Source organism: Symsagittifera roscoffensis, chromosome 3 (assembly GCF_963678635.1).
Source record: "Symsagittifera roscoffensis chromosome 3, txSymRosc1.1, whole genome shotgun sequence".
Taxonomy (NCBI): Eukaryota; Metazoa; Xenacoelomorpha; order Acoela; family Convolutidae; genus Symsagittifera; species Symsagittifera roscoffensis.
Genome location: NC_087064.1, coordinates 144793 through 166055, shown reverse-complemented (window position 1 = coordinate 166055; position 21263 = coordinate 144793). Strand labels below are relative to the sequence as shown.

At 37.0% G+C, this 21263-nt stretch overlaps 1 protein-coding gene across 2 annotated transcripts in view; it reads right to left on the bottom strand.

Moving 5' to 3' along the window:
• Nucleotides 1-20400, bottom strand: part of LOC134842353 (uncharacterized) — a 59322-nt gene extending 38922 nt beyond the window's left edge. Inside the window, exons 1-4 of one of the 2 annotated variants that reach the window (XM_063858642.1) lie at nucleotides 19717-20400; nucleotides 18273-18443; nucleotides 9712-10079; nucleotides 3996-4273 (exon numbers count right to left, since the gene is read on the bottom strand). In XM_063858642.1, the coding sequence (XP_063714712.1) occupies nucleotides 3996-4273; nucleotides 9712-10079; nucleotides 18273-18443; nucleotides 19717-19813 (914 nt within the window). In that variant the 5' untranslated portion in view covers nucleotides 19814-20400. Of the gene's footprint in view, nucleotides 1-3995; nucleotides 4274-9711; nucleotides 10080-10787; nucleotides 11025-18272; nucleotides 18444-19716 lie in introns of those variants that run through there. The other variant, XM_063858643.1, reaches the window with a different exon arrangement.
• Between the last annotated feature and the right edge of the window lie 863 nt (nucleotides 20401-21263).

The following is a 21263-nucleotide window of genomic DNA, read 5'->3' as shown; positions in this document are numbered from 1 at the left end:
AAAACTATTCTAAATAAAAATAATCTATCTTAATTAACGATGTGACCTTCTTACGCTCCTTATCTCCGGCGGAAAGAATGCTCTCTTACTTCTCAATGCTTTAATTTTGAAATTAATCAACATCTTACTTTTTACTGTGAAAACCGTACTGTGAACTCACCAATTCCCAGGGAAGAGTGGAGCAATTTTCTTCAACTTGCGGTGATCACTAACGAGAATGTAGATATGGCAAAAGACATCGTCCACAACCACCTGTATTCACGAAACCGACAGACAACGAGTCAAACTCAGAAAACAGACAGCACGACCCGAAACAAACAACCGAGAACAAAAGCAATTTGACGATTTGACGAAGAAATGGTATCCATAAAGAATGTTCAACAGGGGGCGTATTGGATTTTTAATGATGCTAAATTTGCGACAAACCCGATGTTTTGATTGGTAGAAGCAAAACATGATCTTATTTAATTGATTTTTTTCGGAAAACGTAAATCTTTAATTGATGTGATTTTTTTCACCGAAGGAAAAACTCCCGATTTCGAAAAATCAAATCTAGCTGATCTTTTTTTTTCATAAAGTTTGTATTTTGGCCATATAACGGTTAAATTGTAACTGTCAGAAATCGAAAACAAAAAAGTGTTCTATGTTCTAGGAAGCTTCCTCTGGATGCAATTAAAATAACGTCCAAAGACCATTTTCTGATTGGGATAAAACCAATCGTTGAATCTATGACTCTTTAGATTTCGTTTGGCATACCGCTATGTCCGCGTCGACAATCGTGTTTGTTTCAAATTCGTTATTTTTAAAACTTTTTTTTTCCTAATTGGAGTTTAATTAATTCTCTTCTGGATTTTAAAACTGTTATACCGTAAAAACAGCACAAACGAAATTGTAATTAATCCGTCTCCAACGGTTTAGTTAACAAAACTGGTACGTACTGTAAAAATTGAATCTTTAGCAATGGCTCAAGAAAAAACCTCTGAAACTTTTTGGAAGTTTAAATCAGCATCTCAACCAAAAAGTAAGTGCTCTCCTTTTGAAATTCATCTTAACAAAAAACGCAACACTATATGAAAACCAGTAGCTTCTAGTAAAAGATCCTATGGAACTTCAAAGAAAGAGAAATCAACTTTAAGCAAGGGAAGCACCCTAGACTGTAATGCAGACAACCGCATCGAGGATAGCTACAGGGACACGGTGACCTCGAATAAGAACCAATTCCATCTGGAAGAGGGAATAAGGACCAGAATACCCTTCTCCCTCAAACAACCTTCATCAAATATCTTAATACAAAAGGCATTTCAAGGTATTATCCTTCGAAAAACCAAAACGAGCACTGATGGAAATCAATTTTACAAAAAAAATAACAAAAAAAAACAAACGCATCTAAAACTACAGTTGAATGATCCGACGGAAACATCATCAGAACTTCAGACATCGCCTAACTAAAATCCGACTCTGCTCATATTAGCTATTGGGAATGGATAGCTGGAGTTAAACCTGTAGAAATATGACTGGGAGCGCTTTGTTTCGGACCACATTAATGAGCCAGAGTCTGCTAAATCTCTTTTTTACTCAGGATAACATCAATTATGAGATTTACGACGAACAGACTATCGATGTCTAAACTTCAGAATGCTCTATAATTATCATCCTCGCCAAATCGAGACAAGGTCCATCTACATCACATCCTGAATTAGTACAAATATTCAAACTCCCCACCAACCCGCCGGACAAGGATACGCTGAAATAAGCATAAGAACCCTCAGTGATTTTCCCAATCTACAAGATCGTCAACTCGTCTGATGAGGATACAACGGAACAAGAGAAGACCGCTCAATCCGGCAAAGAAACGCTATTACATAGTCAAGACGAAATGTAGGTGTGCCAAAATAGTATGTGAAAAAGTTTTTTAATAGATATTGTAGATCAGATAATCGAACCCTCCAGATCGACAGCAACCCCATCTTACTGGACCACAATTCCACAAACGAGTCACAATCAGTCACAGACTACTTGAATCCTTCGGATGACTTTGCCGCAATTTCGAATAACGCCACATCAGACTTTTAACCCCTCTCTTCAATCGACCAGTCCCTATGAATAGCCATTAAAGTCTTTGATGACAATGCCCACATAGAAAGATTTTTTCCACGCAGAATTTGAATTATTTATACAAAAAACAAAAACTAAAACTTAAACTCTCTCTTTTCTTTCCAAACAAAATTGATTGCTTAAATTTCCTCACCAGCGCTATCCATTGGCATTTTTTATTCACAGTTTTAGTTAGTTTTCATTCAAAGTTTTCAATTGCAAATCCTTCGGATTAAAACCCCAACTTAGATTTTCATTGATGATTCATTTCACTGCATTAATTAGGCTCTTAGTTTCAAACTCTTAATCTTACGTTAGTGCTAAGCTTCAGTGGTTTTTATACCAAGTTAGTTATCGTTGTCCTAAATTTTCATTGATTTTCCCTCGAGAAAAGGAGCAATTTTCGATTACCTTAGCAATGTATATTTTTCTTGTTACGAGGAATGCTGTGATTCAGCTTTTTTTTAAATAACTTAATCTAACTTATATAACAGGTGTTTCATGATGTGACCTTGATACGTTCATTCTCTCCGGCGGAGAGAATGATCTCTTACTTCTTAATGCTTTAATTTTGCAATTAATTCATTTCTTACTTCTTATCCTCTTAGTGGTGAATAAGTAGAGTACCATTTCACAATGACCGAATCCGGGTTGATCAACATGCATCAAACATGCTAAGCTTACCGTATCACGCGAGTTGTAATACTTTGAGCGTCTATAATTCTACTCTGTTGAGGGCTTGCAACAAGTAAGATATGAGCAAGTAGCCAAACATCCAATTTCAAGCATATGATCACAGAACGTTAAACAGACATCAGAAAAGCTCAACAATCTCTTATTTCATCCATAATGTTTTTAGCACCAACCTTTCCCTGCAGCTGTTCTATCCGGACAACAAGCTAGTTTAGACGATAAGATAACCCAAAATCAAAAAACTTATGACGTGTTAAATTTTTACTAAGCTTTCAGGAAATCTAATAATGATATAAATTTAAACTTAACTGAAAACGGAATATAACGAATAAAATTCCGATAGAAGATAATGAAATCATTTATATTTAATTTTCCTCACGTTTTTGTGGGTTTGAGTGTCAAAACAGTCTTGAAGATTTTCTGAGTTTAGTGGAAGGTACTGTATCCTTCTTAAAAACTTATTTGAATCATTATGTCAAAACGAAGACCTTCAAACGATAAAAAACGCTACCTTCTTTCTTGAACTTGTGTGTTCATTTTTAAACTTGCACTTACTTCCTGGGTTTTTTTTCATCAGTTGGTCGAGTTCTATTCAAATTAAGTTTTTGATGTGTAAAAACATACTTTAGCGATGCAGTACGGTTGAATTGTTTGGCTTAGTTTTTTTTTTAAATTTTGCTTACAGAAAAAGAAAGACTTTGGAGTAAACCAAACAAAAATGCTTAAAGGTCGGCTAAGTTTCTGGTCTGGGCGAATTTCTTAGCTTGATTTCAGGTTTCAATTATATCATGGACATTTATAGCTGTAATTGGCTTTTGCGCGCGCAAGGTATGATAAGGCACATGATTAATGATGATTAGCCGCTGAGTGATTCTGAAGTTACCCTTCTTTGATCCTAAAAGAAAGTAGAGGCAAGTCTGAATGATGGGGGTCGAAGTGGCACCTTAGGGGGCTTCAAGGGATGGAGGAGCACTCAGAAACCACCGACACCTCATTTTCAGCCTATGAAACACTCACACCAACGAATAGTTTTCTGATTGGGTCTGCACACCACACCACAACATGGCATCAAGTTTGCTTTCTTGAATCATTTCAGAACACGTTTTTGACTGTTTTTCATGTGCAACTCACAAACACGTGAATTAAAAGCAAAATGGCACTAGCAGATTTTATGTTGACCTGGTCTGCAAAATGGGAAATGATCTTACTTGTCGATGGTTGCTCGTTTGAGCGGAAACGACTTCGATCTCTGACAGGACGAAGACATTTCCTCAGTGAAACTGTTCGCCTTGACAGCTCTGAGAGCCTTATTGTCGTTGACAGCTTCGTTGTGCTCCTTCTGCTGTTTATTGAAGAGGGGGTTCTGTTTCAGGTCCGTCTTCACCACTGCCTTGGGGGGGTATCTGGACGAAGAGGTGAACTCTGTTCTGGGTGAAGTGTCCACACATACTCCAGAATCAGTGGACTCTCCGGCTTCTTTTCCAATCTGAACGTTTAACGCAAGCAAACATTAATGAAAACGCAATTCTTTGCGGTCAATCAGCAATCATGCAGTTTTTTTAGATCTTCTCGCAATAGCTTACAGCTTTTATTTTCATGATATTTGTCAAATATTTTTGGGCTTACCATTTGTTTTTGGTTTGAGCGGACCAATTTTCTTTAAGACAGTCACGGCTAGAACTTTCAATTTTCAAGAAAGAAAATGAAGGAAGTTTTTTGTTCACGTTTATCAAGTTTTACTCATAATCAAAATTCACGGTTATGATTCATTACAACTAATTCATTTCAACTAATCAAAACTCACGGTTGAAAATTGACATATGATGCAGGTGTGGATTTAGGGGGGGGGGGGTCGCTTGCTCGGACGCTCTTTCCCTTCTCAGGGATTCGACCCCCTGCCGACCCAAAGGGTCCCCCTTGGTTTTTTTTTAGAAATTCATTTTTGGCCGACCGACCCTAAAATTTTTCTAAAGGCGTTTTCGGCACCAATATATACTAACTTTGCGGGGGAGAGCGCGCCAAAAAAACCGCAATTTTTTTTTGTCAAAACTTACCAAAAAAGCCCAAAAACGGCTTTTTTGACCTATTTTTAGGAGAGCTCGGAAAATCAGTTTGGTCGAGCTAAAAAAAAGGCCGTTCGACAAAACTTTCGAAATTTTTTTTTTAAATCCGCCCCCCCTCGAGAAAATCCTAGAAAATCCGTGATATGATGGATGATTCTTTTTTAGACAATAGCCGCATGAAAAACCGTAAAAATTGTTTTTGAGTCACCGTTTGGTCGGCCTACCATTTGGCAATTTAAGGCACTGTTTGGCCCGCCACACTATTCCCCCCCCCCCCCACCCCCCACCTCACTTCAACAGGGGGAGGGGTATTTAATGGTTAAGGGGGGACTGATTCTACGGGGAGGGGGTGGGGTTTGATTCAGCTTAAGATTTTAACATCCCCCCTCTCCAATCCCCCAATTATCGGCCACCGCCTCCTACATTCACTCCCCCGATAAATCCCTCCCCAATTTCCTCCCAAAACATCCCCTACCCCACCACTACCCGCACTGGAGTTCCATGGATAATAATCGATTATATTGTCATTTTATAGTCAGTATCTATAAAATTACAAACATATTCAGTTATAATCCATCAAAAATGAATTATAATCCATTATTTTTTTAAATCATTTCGAAAACAATTGATTATAATGACAAAATAATCGATTTCGTCTAAATTTGCCACAATAATGGATTATAATGACAACAATTTAGGCAACAATTTTCCTTATAATCGATTATTATCCATGGAACTCCGGTGCGGGAACCCTACCGTGAGGTGAGGGTGGTAGGGTAAGTGGTGGGGGTAGCGCGTGTTGTGGGAGTAAAATGGGACGGGATTAATTGTGGGGGGGGGGGGGGGGGTGGTTGGTAAAGTAGGACGAGGTTTGGGGGCCGAGGTGGGGAATGGTTAAACGTTTTTGAGTTTTAAATAGAATAGTGGGTTTGAAAGTAGGGGCGTTGTCAAACGTAGACTGGGGTCGACATAAACGGGGATAAATAAATTAATTCGCGTTCTAAGTTTTCAGAATGTTGATTTTAAAACATTTTTGGTGTGTGCAGATATTTTACAAAATATATTTGTGACAGAAGTTCTGATTCAAACGTTTTTCGAAACATTTTGAAGAATTTGCGGTCTCCCAATAAAGTTTAAGGACCCTATTTGGTAAAAAATTTCTGCACACAGGCAAGTTTTTTTCAAAAAACAGGCCAAAAAGGCGTTTACAGGCACTTTTTGGAAACTTTGGTCATGAACTTACACCGAAGAGGTACAATTGGAAAAATTTGGAAACCAGAGTTAACTGAAAACCCCCTACCCCGCCCCCACCCTCGGCACTCTACAGAATCCATGAAAATGGATTTTTATAGGATTAAAATTAATTTTAATAATATTTAAAAATCCCTCATAGTCGATTCTTTCGAAAACATATTGACTTTTTTGGCCACAAGGACCCATGAACATCAATTTTATTCTGCCGAAAATTGCTTATACCTAAGTTATTTCTTAGCTGTAAGCAAGAAAACAAATTTATTTCATAGCTGTGGAATTGTGGCGCTCCGGTAGTTATGGTGCCAAGCAATCATGCAATTGCTGGTTCAAATCGCACGTGCGCTGCAATTTGTAAGGTGAGCTCTTGCAAGTAAACCATAGCTTAAAGGGTGCTGGATACAGGCACTCATTGCAACCTAAAAAAATAACCTCCGTTAGACTGTTTATATTTTTTATTGAGTTTCTTTTCTGGCGCTACTGGTGCTGTCCAAGAACTTGGTGCTAATTAATTAAATATCTGTCAGCTGACGTTGTGTGTGCCTGTTATCTAAAACAGTTGAATTACTAAGAGTTTACAAAAGAAGTTGTCGACTTGTTGACAAGAAATTTACATTATTGATGCGCGTTTTCCTCATGGCGCAGTCGGCAGAATAGGGCGCGGGGACGGGAAATGATCCACTTGGAATTACGGCATTTTGGCCAAGCAAGTACGCGGAAGCACCAATGCTATGGGAGCATTGGATTACTCGTTTTACCTGGGGGTAATAGCTTTATTCGTTTAACCTAATGGCATTTTACTACGCCAGGACAGTAACGGAGACGCAAATTGCGGATCTCCCAGCGGAAGTGAGTGGAAAAAATCTCATGGAGGCGAAGTAAACACTGATTTCTAATCTCTACGTTTGTATCGTGGAGCGCGGTCAGGATGAACTCCACAACCGAAAACCCCATCTGGATTTGGCGGCTACCCAATACCCGCGAGTAATGGACGAACTCGAGAGCGTCTTTATAAGGAGAGAAACGAAACGTCCGAGACATTTCAATTACTATCCCGGCAGCAGCGGGAGCGGGAGACACTGGAAACGTTTCACTCGGTTTTGAGTGGATTAGCAGCCAGATGCGACCTGGGAACTCTGGAGCGATGGAGTTTACGCGACGTATTTATAGTAAATATGTCAAATAAGGAGAAGCAAACTGACCTCTGTCGCTCGACCAAGACTCCCGATGATGTGTACCGAATTGCTCTGTGATACCAGCGGGGAGACAAATACGCCAAGACGTACAAAGTTTCCGGTTGCGGACTCGCGGCGGCGCCGGCGGAGGCGCTTCAGATCAGGACGGAGCCAGTAAGCGCCATTCAAGGTGGCTATCGCCGACCGTTCCAACGGGGCGGCCGATGGTTTCGAAGAGGAAATAACCGCGGCGGCGGAGCGTATCGCGAGTGTTTTAATTGTGATCAGAGCGGTTTTACACCGGAACATCTTGCTAAGTGTCCAGCACGGAATGCTATGTGTAATTGTTGTCGGAGAACCGGACGTATGAACGTACGTGCCGTGGTCGCAGAGCATCAGGAAGGGAACGCGTGGGTTTAATTCACGAAGAGGAACCAAGGGAGAGCATACTCCACGCATCGAACTATGGAAGTTCCGTCGGATGGGTAATCGACCCAAATGCGGTGGCACACAGTTGGCATTGAGATAGTTCAACTGATTACGTCGTCATGTCAATCAGGCTAAAATAGGAGGAGGAAGTGAAAGTCGCGGCGACAAACTGTAGGTGCAGCTGCAGCAATTAGATCCAAAATTTGATCAGTTCCGAGATTATGGAAATAATCCGCTGAAACTTGTGGGCAAGATGGTGGTCAAATTTCAACCCAACGGATAGACAACTCAATCGGCTATCAAAGTGATCGGAGGCTGTTGACTATCCATCATTGGTCGGGATTTGATGCCGGAGCTGGGGTTGATGTTGGTCCAAGCACCAGCGGAGCAAGGAGTACATAAGCACAATATCTAGAAGCACGTCGATGCCGCTGCGCAAGGAGACGGTCGCGATGACTGGCAGTAACATTTCAGTAAGTAATTTTATAATCTTTTCCACAGGTTAGGGCGCATCCGTAATTATAAGGTCCAACCAGGTCTTCAAAAACCTAACGCCAATTCAACAAAAGGGCAGAAGGGTGCTCAATACGTTGCAAGAAAAAGTAGATAAGGAGATTGATAAACTACTAGCACAAGGACATACTCAAAAGTTAGAAGAAAGCACAGTTAAATACTTCTTCTCGCCGATCGTCATTACCGTGAAAAAGGATGGGTCGGTAAAACTTGCATTGGAATCAAGAGAATTGAATGAGCAAGTTCCTAAAAATAAATAACAGATACCCATCTAGAGGAGCTGATGAAAATTGTGGGACAAAAATTAAGTGAACGAAAACAAGGGGATGTTTTTTACGACACTGGATCTGACGTTTGCGTGCGAACAAATACCGCTGAATGAAAGCACTAACCAACCTCGCAATTTTTCGTTAGTAGGAGGTCGCTCTACGGGGACGTACCGGTTTGAAACGGGATTCTACTGTTTAACAACCATGCCGGCGGAGTTCCAAAGGGTCTTGGACGCAATCCTTTCGGAATTTCCAAGTGCACACGCATTTGTCGATGACATTCTGTTCATATCAAAGGGTTCCGAAAACGAGCATATCGCATAGTGGAGAAAATTTTGAAAAAACTTGATAAGATAAATTTGGCACTTAAGTTGAAAAAATGTAGGTTTGCGAGAAATGAATGTGAATGGTTGTGTCACCGGATTACGAATTCTGGTATTACACCGTTGGTGCGAAAAACGGAACCTATTGATAAGTTGGCTTCCCCGAGTTCGTTGTCACAACTCAAGTCATTTATGGGTTCGATACATAGTCTTCATAAATATCTACCAGCACTCGCAGAATACTCAGCGCAGCTGCCGCCGCTCCTAAGCAAGAAAAATGAATTCGTCTGGACGAACGAATGTCGGTTAGCATTCGAAACGCTAAAGAAACAATTGACAAACGTTGTGGAATTAAAACATTTCGATGTGCAATGCGAGACAATAGCTTAGGGGCGGTCCTTGAACAGCTCGGATCCCAAGGATGGCGGCCGATTTCATTCGCTTCCCGTTTCTTAAATGCGGGGGAGAAGAAGTATTTAACTAAGAGTTGGAAATGTTAGCAGTCGTCTAGGGCTCGGAATACTTTAGGAACTACAACATTTTTGGTAGACAATTTACTGTTTTTACAGATCTTAAAGCCCTAGTAACCCTGTTAAATGGAAATAACAAGAAAAATCAAACCATGTTCAGCCATTTAACTCGTTGGATTGCTAGATTTAGTTCTTTTTGATTTTTGCAGCTTCTATCCCCATGACTGTATTTAGCAACTCAATCTAAAAGTTGAAGAAAACAATCTCCAATTTCACTGACTTTGTGGAGTTGATTTTTACATACTCAAAGCTTTTTCCGACTTTCGAAGAAATTTGAGGAATTTTGTATGAAAATTTGACAACGTTGGGTCGAATGATTGATAAAATTGCGATTTTTTTTTCAGTTTTACTAATTTTGATGAGCAAATTACCTGCTTGTTTGCTTTTGAATTGTGTCTAGCGGACACTGGAGACTGGACGGGCTTATTTTCGTCTGTGGAATTGGTCAATTTCCTAAGTTGGTCTTCATTAATTTCAACTTCCTTCTTCCGGTCAGTGTTGGACCCGACCGTTCTCCGAGGAACGTAGAACTTAGGTCCAGCCGTCTTCTCTGGGACTCTAAGATGGGGTAGTTTCCTCCAGTGGCTCGTAGATGGGGTTCTTGACGCCTGGTGAAATTGGCTGGTCACGTCTGGGTTCGACTTGGAGTCGTAGCTTTGGCTCATCAATTCGTTTTCTGGAACTTCGTTTTCCATCGAGATCTGTTTCAGAAGTTTCTCTCGTTTTGATAAAATACTTTCTAAAAAAAATTTGACAAATTATGCTTAAATGGTAGTTTATTCGTTACACTTGCTGTTGAAATAACATAAAAAGAACTAGCTGCATCTACAAATGCAAAAAAAAAAGAAAATTAAATAATTTCGATAATTTTGTTGTAGTTTGTTCGTACGGCGGGCGTGAGATTCCCGTGCGCGACTCCAGGATTCGACCCCCTGTCGACCCATAGCATCACCCTTTGTTTTATTTTCAGATATCCATTTTGGCGGAAGGATCCTAAAAATTTTTTAAGTGCCTTCAGCGCTATTATTAACTAATTTTGAGGGGAAAGCGCACGCCGAGAAAAAAACGCGATTTTTTGGTCAAAGTTTCCAAGAAAAGCCTCAAATCGCCTTTTATGGTCTGTTTTTTTTTCAAGTTTGCCTGCGGTGCAGAACATTTGGCCAAAACATAGTCCTTTTAGCGCTTTGGGAGAGCTCGATTAGTTAACCTAAAAAAGATTAAATATTTCGAAATTTTTTTGAAAATCCGACTCTCCCATCGGAAAATCCTAGATCCGCCCCTGAAAAAGGCCATTGTAATTTTTGATTGAATTCATTCACTCTCTACTCTAAATAGGTCTAACTTTAAAACATTATTGGCAGTTTTTTTCTGGGCGGTAGAAATTTTTTGGAAAGATTTTTCTGCAGCTTGTCTGTCGAGTGAAAAAAAAAATTATGAAAAAACTCACCCGCACCAACTGATGTGAAAGCTGCTTTTTTTGTGAAGACTGCTCTTGCAAACAAAACAAACAAACCCGAAGATAGAATAATCCAAGCATTTTAATCACAAGAGTAAAGAAAGCGGAAAACCCAGAGCAGAGGTGGCTGGTTTCTGTGCAAGTAAGTCAACAAGCTCCAACCGCTGCTGTATTTGCAAAAAGTTTTTTTTCGATAAGGGTGCTCAAAATAAGTTTCAAAAATTAGCCTTCAATAAATTAATAATGCATAACAATTTTTAGTTTGTCCACTGACGTAAGTTGCCGCGTCTAACGAAGTGACATGTTTAGCCAGACAACAAAAAAAATGAAAGCCAAAAAATGACATGTTTAGCCAGACAAAAAAAAATGAAAAAAATTTTGGGGCTGTTTAATTGGAGCTTGAGTCGCGTCTAAATCTTGTAATTTGACATGATAGTTGGCACCATATAATACTAGTTTGTTGCTCCTGATCTATCGTCGATAAAAATATTCAGGTATAAACTTCATCCTCATTTTGGACACAACAAGTTGCTAACACGAAGCGAAAAAAAAACAACGGCTGACTCACTCAGTACTTGAAAATCGGGAACATAAAGATAGTCAGAAATCAAAATACTTTTCTAATTTGATAAGAACAAATACTATTTAAATTTAATAGAGTTTTAGAATGCTCAAACTATAAGCTACATTTTGCAACTGTAAGTTGTTCTTAAACTGAAACTTCTTCGGGAATTAAGCGTTTGAACACAAATGTGCCCAAATTGCTGTTTAAACTCTTGATAAGACTCAGATCTCGTAAACCGCTGTCTATGTTTATCATTTAATATTCAGAACTCCACAAAAAGCATGAATTGAACCTGGTATGTTTCAACAATTCCCCAATTATTCAAATTGTCTAAAAATCCATGGTTTTTGTTCCAACTGTCGAAAAAAGTGACGAGCACTTTGTGCTCGGGAGGGTTTTTTTTCAGACAAGTTTCGATTTTAATATTTTTAGCAATGGGTTTTTATCATCTGCACGCTGATTCCCTGAGATCCAAGTTTGAAAAATATGAATTTCACCAGCAACCATTTTATTAGAAATAATGTTTCGATATTTCCAAGTTATAATTAGCTTGGAACTATAAATTTCTAAAATATAATTAACGCCCGCAAAATTTCCTATTGTTCTAATTATTAGCGTAAGCTTTAAAATTATCCTGGGTAGATGAGAAAAACTTTAGACTGATTTGAGGTGGACTAACTGATTCAATTATTGCATTAGTAAGGACAAAACAAAACACTTCGTAATTCATGATGCGTTTTTGCAGAAAAATTTATGAAATTTAAAAAATGACAACCATTTTTGGTGAAAAGTACACCAGGCATAAAAAAGAAAGACGGAGTCTACTCTACAATTAGTCTTTTTCACTAGTTTTAATCAAATGTATTTTTTTTGTGCAACTCGCAACATTCAAACCAGATTTTTTGACTGATTGATTTTATCCTTTCTAATAAACTTTCAAAAAACTCACAAAACCGTTTTGTCTTCAGCCAAAAATAAACAAAATTTTATGTGTAGTTTACCCCGTTTGCGCGAATCAGTTAGAGATCCTAGCCGTTTCAAAACTCAGACAGAATGGGAAAGACAAATTGACAAACTATTCAGACAATTAAATTTTTATTACAAACTTGCGTGCAAAAAAATTTTCACAAACGACAAAACATCAAAATTATGATAAAACGGTTTTATTATTATTAACTCAATTTTTTCAAACGCACATGTAAAAATTATTTTGAAAAGTTCCAAATTTAAATTAAAAACGAAGAGTTTTTTAAAACCAAAAAGCAATTCCAAAATTAGACAAGACTGCTCGTATCAGGGCGAAGCCCTGAATGTTCCGACTGCCTTTAATGTTTATGGAGCAGCAGTAATAACATTAAAAAATTAAATGAAATAAAAAAAACGAAAATTTTTTTTTTTTAAATTTGAAATTTTTTATGAAAATAATCCCCCCACACGCCATATAAAATACAAAAGAGAAATTTCGTTCCTTGTAACAAATCAGTTATGACCAATAAGCTTCGTACAACCAATTTAGAATGATTTATAAGACGGATTAAATCTCCGCTTACGCATTAATAGCGCGAAATATATCGCGCCTTAATTGTCCCAAATTGGTCAAAATGGCCATAATGGCAATCTTTAAACCCTCATAACTTTACGAAAATGATCACAGGTGAAATATCTTTTCAAATTTCAGCTCAGGACAACAATACTTCTGATTGATAAAAAAAATTCCGTCAAAAATGGCTAGTTAAAAAGTCGAAATTTGTCTGAAGAAAAAAAAATCCACCCCGAGCACAAATATTCCGTTACTTTCGTATCGAAATTTGGAACAAATAGTTGCTAAAATAAAAAAAACTCGATAAAAACTCAATCATAGAGAAAAACTAGCTAAAACACGTCAGAACCAATATTGAATTAAAAACGAAGAGGTTTTCAAAAACGAAAACAATATGAAAATAAGCGTAGTTGCTCAATAAAAAATGAACCCGACAAAAACTCTCTAAAATTTAAAATCAGCGACAATCGCATGCTATTTACTGGTAACACATTACTGGTAAAAAGTACTGGTTACTGGTAAAACATTTACTGGTAATACATTTACATGACATTCTTATCATGCTTTGGGATTAAGGTAGCGCAATCGCTTAATGGAAATTTTGGTTTTTTGATTGAAAGACTGATTTAAGAAATAGGCTGCTTTACAAGAAAAACTAATTGCACTTACATCTTTGTCCAGCCAGAAAGCAATACCGAGTTTGGAACATTGGATCTTTTGTAGTTAGTTGATACAGTAACACAATCAACGTCAATTAACCTCATAATTAACAAGATTAAGCTAATGATTGATTATAGTCTGAATTACATTCATGCATTCACTTTTACTAATACGACGTACATAAAGGAATACTGATGACTTGAACGCAGAATCAGGCATCTTTTTTTATGACGGTAATTAAAACCGGGAAGTTAAGAGTACTCGTAGTTAAGAGCGACCCTATTGAATGGCAAAACTCATTCGAAACCTGCAAAGCGATGCACTATTTGGACAAAGAGCAAGAACTCATCTTGGAAACCCTGAATGTTTCGACTGCTTTTTAAGGTTTATGGAGCAGTAATAACATTTAAAAAATTCAATGAATTAAAGCAAAATGAAAAAAAAAAATTCTAAAATTTGATTTTTTTTAAATAAAAATCATCCCCCACACACCATATAAAGGACAAAAGGATAGATTTCGCTCCTTGTAACAAACCATTTATGGCAAATAAGCTTCTTTTAACCAATTTGGAACGATTTCTAAGACGGATTAACTCTCCGCTTACGCGTTAATAGCGCGAAATTTATCGCGCGTTAATTGTCCCAAATTGGCCAAAATGGCAATCTTTAAACCCCCATAACTTTACGAAAAATGATCACAGGTAAAATATCTTTTCAAATTCAAGCTCAGGACAACAATAGCTTTCGAATGATATAAAAAATTCCGCCGAAAACAGCTAGTTAAAATGTCGAAATTTGTCTGAACAAAAAACCCACCCCGAGCACAAATATTCCGATACTTTCGTATCGAAAGTCGGAACAATAACGCTTCCCAACAGTTGTCCTCACCGAACAAAACAACTTGCCTGATCATGCAGCGCCGAAAAATCCGAATTACCCGACATCTCTCCGGTGTATGAAAAAAACAGGACTGCAAGCTTTGGACTTATTTCTAAACCCAAGCGGCGACAAAGTTTCAAACCTACCCGAAGCCACTCAATGGAGATACGTTCCTTTACAAACACTCTGGTGAATCGAACGCTCAAGTTTTGTCTTGGAATATAACATGCACACATAATTTTCTTTCTCATTCCCACATCTGTCAGTGTTACGGAACGTTTATAGAGGCACTAGATGTTTTCTACCAAGTTCATAGCAAATATCATGTGTTCGAAAAAAGTATTTGTACATTTGGTGTACGCTCTGCTGCGCAACAAGAAACACAAATTTCAAAATTTTCTGGTTTCTCGGATCAAAATAGAAACAAAAATTAAACAAAACTGCTCGTATCAGGGCGAAGCCCTGACTGTTCCAACTGACTGCCTTTTGAGGTTTATGGAGCAGTAAGAACATTAAGAAATTCAATGAAAAAAAAAAACAAAGGAAATTTTTTTTCTTCTAAAATGTGAAATTTTTAAATGAAAATCATCCCCCCACACGCCATATAAGGTACAAAAGGATAGATTTTGCTCCTTGTAACAAACCAATTATGGCAAATAAGCAGCTTTTAACCAATTTGGAACGTTTTCTAAGACGGATTAACTCTCCGCTTACGCGTAAATAGCGCAAAATATATCGCGCGTTAATTGTCCCTAATTGGCCAAAATGGTAGCCTTTAAACCCCCATAACTTTACCAAAAATGATCACAAGTCAAATATCAATAACAATACCTTTCGAATGATATAAAAAAAATTCCGTCAAAAATGGCTGGTTAAAAAGTTGAAATTTGTCTGAAGAAAAAAAAAACCCACCCCGAGCACAAATATTCCGTTACTTTCGTATCGAAAGTCGGAACAACAAGTTTACAAAGCTACCGTTTGCCACGCTGTAAAGAAACGCTGCTTGATACAAAAAAAATGCTTTTGTGTGTTTTTCAATTAAGCAAGGGAATAAATTGTATTTATATTTTTTCCACATTTTTTCCACTTTATTGAGATGCAAATTTCAACGTACATAAAATATTTTCTACCTATTAACCTACAATTGGTTATTTGTTGTTCAATTTCATCTTTTTTCTGCGCAGCCTTGATTTTCATATCGAAAGTCGGAACAACAAGTTTACAAAGCTACCGTTCGCCACGCTGTAAAGAAACGCTGCTTGATACAAAAAAAATTGCTTTTGTGTGTTTTTCAATTAAGCCAGGCAATAAATTGTATTTATATTTTTTCCACATTTTTTCCACTTTATTGAGATGCGAAATTCAACGTACATAAAATATTTTCTACCTATTAACCTACAATTGGTTATTTGTTGTTCAATTTCATCTTTTTTCTGCGCAGCCTTGATTTTCATATCGAAAGTCGGAACAACAAGTTTACAAAGCTACCGTTCGCCACGTTGTAAAGAAACGCTGCTTGATACAAAAAAAATTGCTTTTGTGTGTTTTTCAATTAAGCCAGGCAATAAATTGTATTTATATTTTTTCCACATTTTTTCCACTTTATTGAGATGCGAATTTCAACGTACATAAAATATTTTCTACCTATTAACCTACAATTGGTTATTTGTTGTTCAATTTCATCTTTTTTCTGCGCAGCCTTGATTTTCATATCGAAAGTCGGAACAACAAGTTTACAAAGCTACCGTTCGCCACGCTGTAAAGAAACGCTGCTTGATACAAAAAAAATTGCTTTTGTGTGTTTTTCAATTAAGCCAGGCAATAAATTGTATTTATATTTTTTCCACATTTTTTCCACTTTATTGAGATGCGAATTTCAACGTACATAAAATATTTTCTACCTATTAACCTACAATTGGTTATTTGTTGTTCAATTTCATCTTTTTTCTGCGCAGCCTTGATTTTCATATCGAAAGTCGGAACAACAAGTTTACAAAGCTACCGTTCGCCACGCTGTAAAGAAACGCTGCTTGATACAAAAAAAATTGCTTTTGTGTGTTTTTCAATTAAGCCAGGCAATAAATTGTATTTATATTTTTTCCACATTTTTTCCACTTTATTGAGATGCGAATTTCAACGTACATTAAATATTTTCTACCTATTAACCTACAATTGGTTATTTGTTGTTCAATTTCATCTTTTTTCTGCGCAGCCTTGATTTTTGCTCTTTTTAACAATTTTCTCAAACTATTTAGAAACTCCGGCGGGTGGAGTGGGTGGAGGGGAGGGGGGTTTAAAATTGTAAAAGGACTGTTTTGCATGGGATCGCGAGCCAAAAAAATGCAATTGTTTCTGGCTAAATTTTCCAAAATTGGCATTTCTCTCCTTTTTTTTAAAAAAAAAAGACCAAAACAACCTACACCATCCCCACCTGAAACAACCAACCCCCCCCCCCCCCCATCCCCCGCGCCAGAACAAAACCGGGAGGGGCAGGGGGAGGGGGTTGGTTCTGGCACGGGGGCTTTACTCAGGTGTGTGTATGGGGGTACTTCAGCTGCTTCAGGTGGTCATACGGGGGTTTGTTTCAAGTGGGGGAGGGGGGGTTCCGAGATAAGGTGGGGGATGGAGTGGTTCAGGTGTTGAGGCAAAAAATGGCAAACGTTGGGGAGGGGGAGAGGTCAACGGAAATTTATTTCGCAGTTTGAAAATTTCCGCATTGTTCATTTGATAGTCAGAAATTCTTGCAACAAATCGTTTTTTTATTTTAAATGAATTAAAATTATTTTTAAATTCAAAAAAAAGGTTTGAATTCGAAGTTTTATTACATTTTTTTGGATGAGTTCAACATGGGAACCATTTCTATAGATAATTTTTAGACCACAAACATAGTCCGTTTAAAATGTATTTTAAAAAAAAATTCAGAACATAGGCGCTACGCGCAATACAACGAAGGCATAGAAACTGAAGCAAAAACCAAACAACTTGAACAACTAATAATTGAAGAATAACAGTTCTAGAACAAAAAATCGTACTAATACATGTATACACCAAAATTTTGCTATATCGAGAAAGAGCCTGAAATAACAGTTCTAGAACTAAAAATCGTACTAACACATGTATAGGTTAATTTTTGATATATCAACGAAGATCATAAAATAACACTTCTAGAACTAAAAATTGTACTAAAATATATAAATTATAAATAAATATAAGCAAACTAAACATAATTAAATAAATAGAAGAACAGATAATTAAATAAATAAAGATGAACAAATAAAGAAACAAACATACGCAATCACGTGACATAGCGCGATATAGTCCAGCCCACATGATAATTGATAACTGTGGACGTTATTTGTCGACACTTGACAACAGACAACATTAAAAAAAACCCGTTACACGATACCATAACACCTTGACTAAAGTCTTCGGTGTAAATAAAATGAATGATAAATTTTGTGTAATACTTGTTACATTCAAGAACACTAGGAATCTTTCAATTTATCAAAACTGTATTATTATTTTTTTCATTCGGGCGAGTTTAGAAAACTGGTAGCAAGTGGTTTAACACACGCTGAAAAGGCGATGTGTCCTGCTGAAGCTGTTGCAGTCGAGTCAGAATTTAGGTTTCAAAAAATTATCATTCAAAGTTTCCCTCAAAAGTGGCCACTCTTTTCTGAACATTTCTGATTTTCAGATTAGTTTTCAGCAGGAGTAAACAAAAAAGATTTCAGGTGATGTGTCAACACAAAAGTATACTTATGAGAATAGAAAACAGTTACTCTTGGTAAGATAATCATTTTGTTTGTAAGTTTGAAAGAGGAAGCCTCACCTTCGGGCCTGCCAGTTATGTGGATGGGGGGGTCCCTGTGGTGGATGCCAGTGTTGCACAGATTCCACTCACTCAGTGAGTTCCTGTTCGCAATACTGTCAAACCGTCTCGCTTTGTCTCTCACAGAGAGTCTGCACGCAACTCCCCCCGTTCCTCCATCTACCCCATCAGCTATAACATCATTCACGTATAAGCATAAAAACTATTAATACTATAATCATTTTTACAGGATGAACTATTAATATTTTTTTTTTAAAAAAAGGCATAGCAGCCATATCATGCTTGCTTCAACTTTTTTTGAGATACCCCAATAGTTGAAACGTTTCTTCACATCTTAACCGGTTTCTCTGCAAGTATTTGAGATATCTACAGGTTTGAAATTTCGACTTGCTAGATAGAACTATTTGGAAGGAGCTGGCGGGATCAAAATATGAAAAACTCTTGTTTTGTGGGCATAAAATAGCCAGTATACCATTATTAGTTTGGGAGGTGTTCTTGCTTTTGAAAATCTTGGGAAACAACAGAAACAACTTGAAGTTGGTTCTTAATGGGAGCGAATGAGCTTGAATAACTCTTTATGCCGCGGAATAAAGGCAAAAAAGAATTGAAAGTTACGTAGTCAACAAACAACTCAATATTAATGAGTAATTTTGCACTGATAGCTTAAGAAACAGCCATCAAAACAACGTTTCCAGCAAGTATTTCGGAAAAATGATAGCTACAATCTGGGCACAGGATTTTCATGAGCAGTTATAGTCTAACTTTCTGGTAAAAGTGACGAAGATCTTCTAATGTCTGTATCGCCAAAGCCAGACTAAGTAGCGCCAAACAAAGTAACTCTAACAATTTTTGTATGTCGTTTCTGGCGGCACAAAGAGTATATCAAGCTCCTCAGCATCCCAAAGAATCAATTAGAGCGCAAGATGTTTCCAAAGCAAGAGCACCCCTGAAACTAGTTATGATATACTGGCTTCAAACTATGATTTTTGTTCCAGCTAACTTCTACTATATAGTTTCATCATTCTCTGTATCGATATTTTAAACCTTTATCTCAAAAAGTCCAAGAGAAAACGACTAAAACAAAAGGAAAAATTCATTCGTTTGTTTAAATGAAAATATTGCGACTATTTTGTTCCATGACTGTAGAATGGCGTGAACTTTGGTGTGCATTTCGGAGCCTAAATTTTTTGATCGCAAAATTGAGTGTGCTCATTTTTCACAACATTTTTTTTATAATCAAGTTGAAAAAATCAATGGCATTTTAGTTGCAATTTTTTTCTCTTAAATATCATGTAGCACACTTGTTATCTGTTTACCGCCAGAAAAATTATTTTGCAAAGAAAGTATATTTGAAAAATTGCGACAGCTCTAAGAAAAAGTCAAAAATCCATCCAGAAATTGATAGGGGGAATAAAGCAAAGCCCTTTCGTTGAACAACCCATACCTTCTGCGTGTGATTTCCCCTCGACAGACGAAAGAAAAGGCAGGTGGCCTGTCGATTTGTTGTGCAAGTCCAAATGAAATCTAGACTTAGACGCCATTATAACTCAGTTATAAATAATAAATAGTTGACTTCAGCTAATCAATGACTAACTATCATATTTGTCAGTCTCCTAAAAATATAAAATAATTCCGTTTCAGATGCTAAATGACCTTTTTGATAACTAATAGGTTATTCTGTTGGTCTGGTTTTGAGTAGATATGCTAAGCTTGAAAGTAAGTTCGTAGTGAGTTTGATCTAAAATTTAAACCTATCTGGTGGCATGTAAAAAAATAGCGAAGTATGAATGAAAGTTAACTTTTCAATTTCACGACAAAGGATACCAGTATAATCAGACAATAGAGAAAACTGCATAATTTGTGCGGACTCAGAATTTCGATTGGCAAATAACACCTCGAATGAGAGTGAGCTTCAAACGTTGCGAGGTCACCTCAAACAACTCAGCGCAGCTTTGTTCGGCCATTTTGAAAGATGTTTGCGATCATTAAAGTTTAGTTTAACCCATTTTCAACCATAACCATAGCGCCAATTCTATCGGCTGAAATATCAAATATAGAACAATTAAAATCAGAATTTAGATCTAAGTTGAGAAGCATATGTCTCCAGAAAACCTTGTAGAAAAAGCCTAACACGTGTTCTATCAGTGTCTGTGTTGTGTTTCAAAGCTGTGATTGTTGTTGTATGATTAATGAAACTTCATCCTGGATTTTCCACTCTTGTTCGTAGAATCATTGCATGTCAAATGACTATGCCATGTCATGTATATGCAAATGTATAGGCTCAACGAGCCAAACTTGAACTTAAGTTACCAATCTTCACAAGACATTAACTGATAAGCAGTTTGAAATTGTCTTTTGCAAATTATCTAGGAACTTTGGAATGCCACACAGACAATTTTGATAATAAATGGCGACAGACTGAATGAAACTGTTAGAGTGATAAATAAACAGCACATTAAAACAAGACTGCTCGTATCAGGGCGAAGCCCTGAATGTTTTGACTGCCTTTTAAGGTTTATGGAGCAGCAGTAATAACATCAAAAATTAAAAGAAATAAAATAAAATGAATTTTTTTTTCCAAAATTTGAATTTTTTCATGAAAATCATCCCCCCACACGCTCAGTCATACACTTTCCATACAATTCCATACGTACAGAAAATTGCATGAAAAGTCTATGATTAGTTTTTTTTTCATATATGGAAATTGTATGACTAGCATTTTTCCATTTACCAAAAATTATTATTTTTTACACTTTGATTTCTCAAAATTTTTTGGTTGTGTTCGTAACCGAACACAAATGACATACACCTTGATTACTCAAACGTAGTAACCGACGGTTTGGCCGTCTCGCATTTATAATATTTATAATGCATTGGAAACAGCCTGATTTGTGTTACTTCTGTCTCAGACGAATATTATAACGAAAGTAATGAACTTTTAAGTTTTGGCAATAATTTTCAAAGATGATTATTTCTAAAATTTGAATTTTT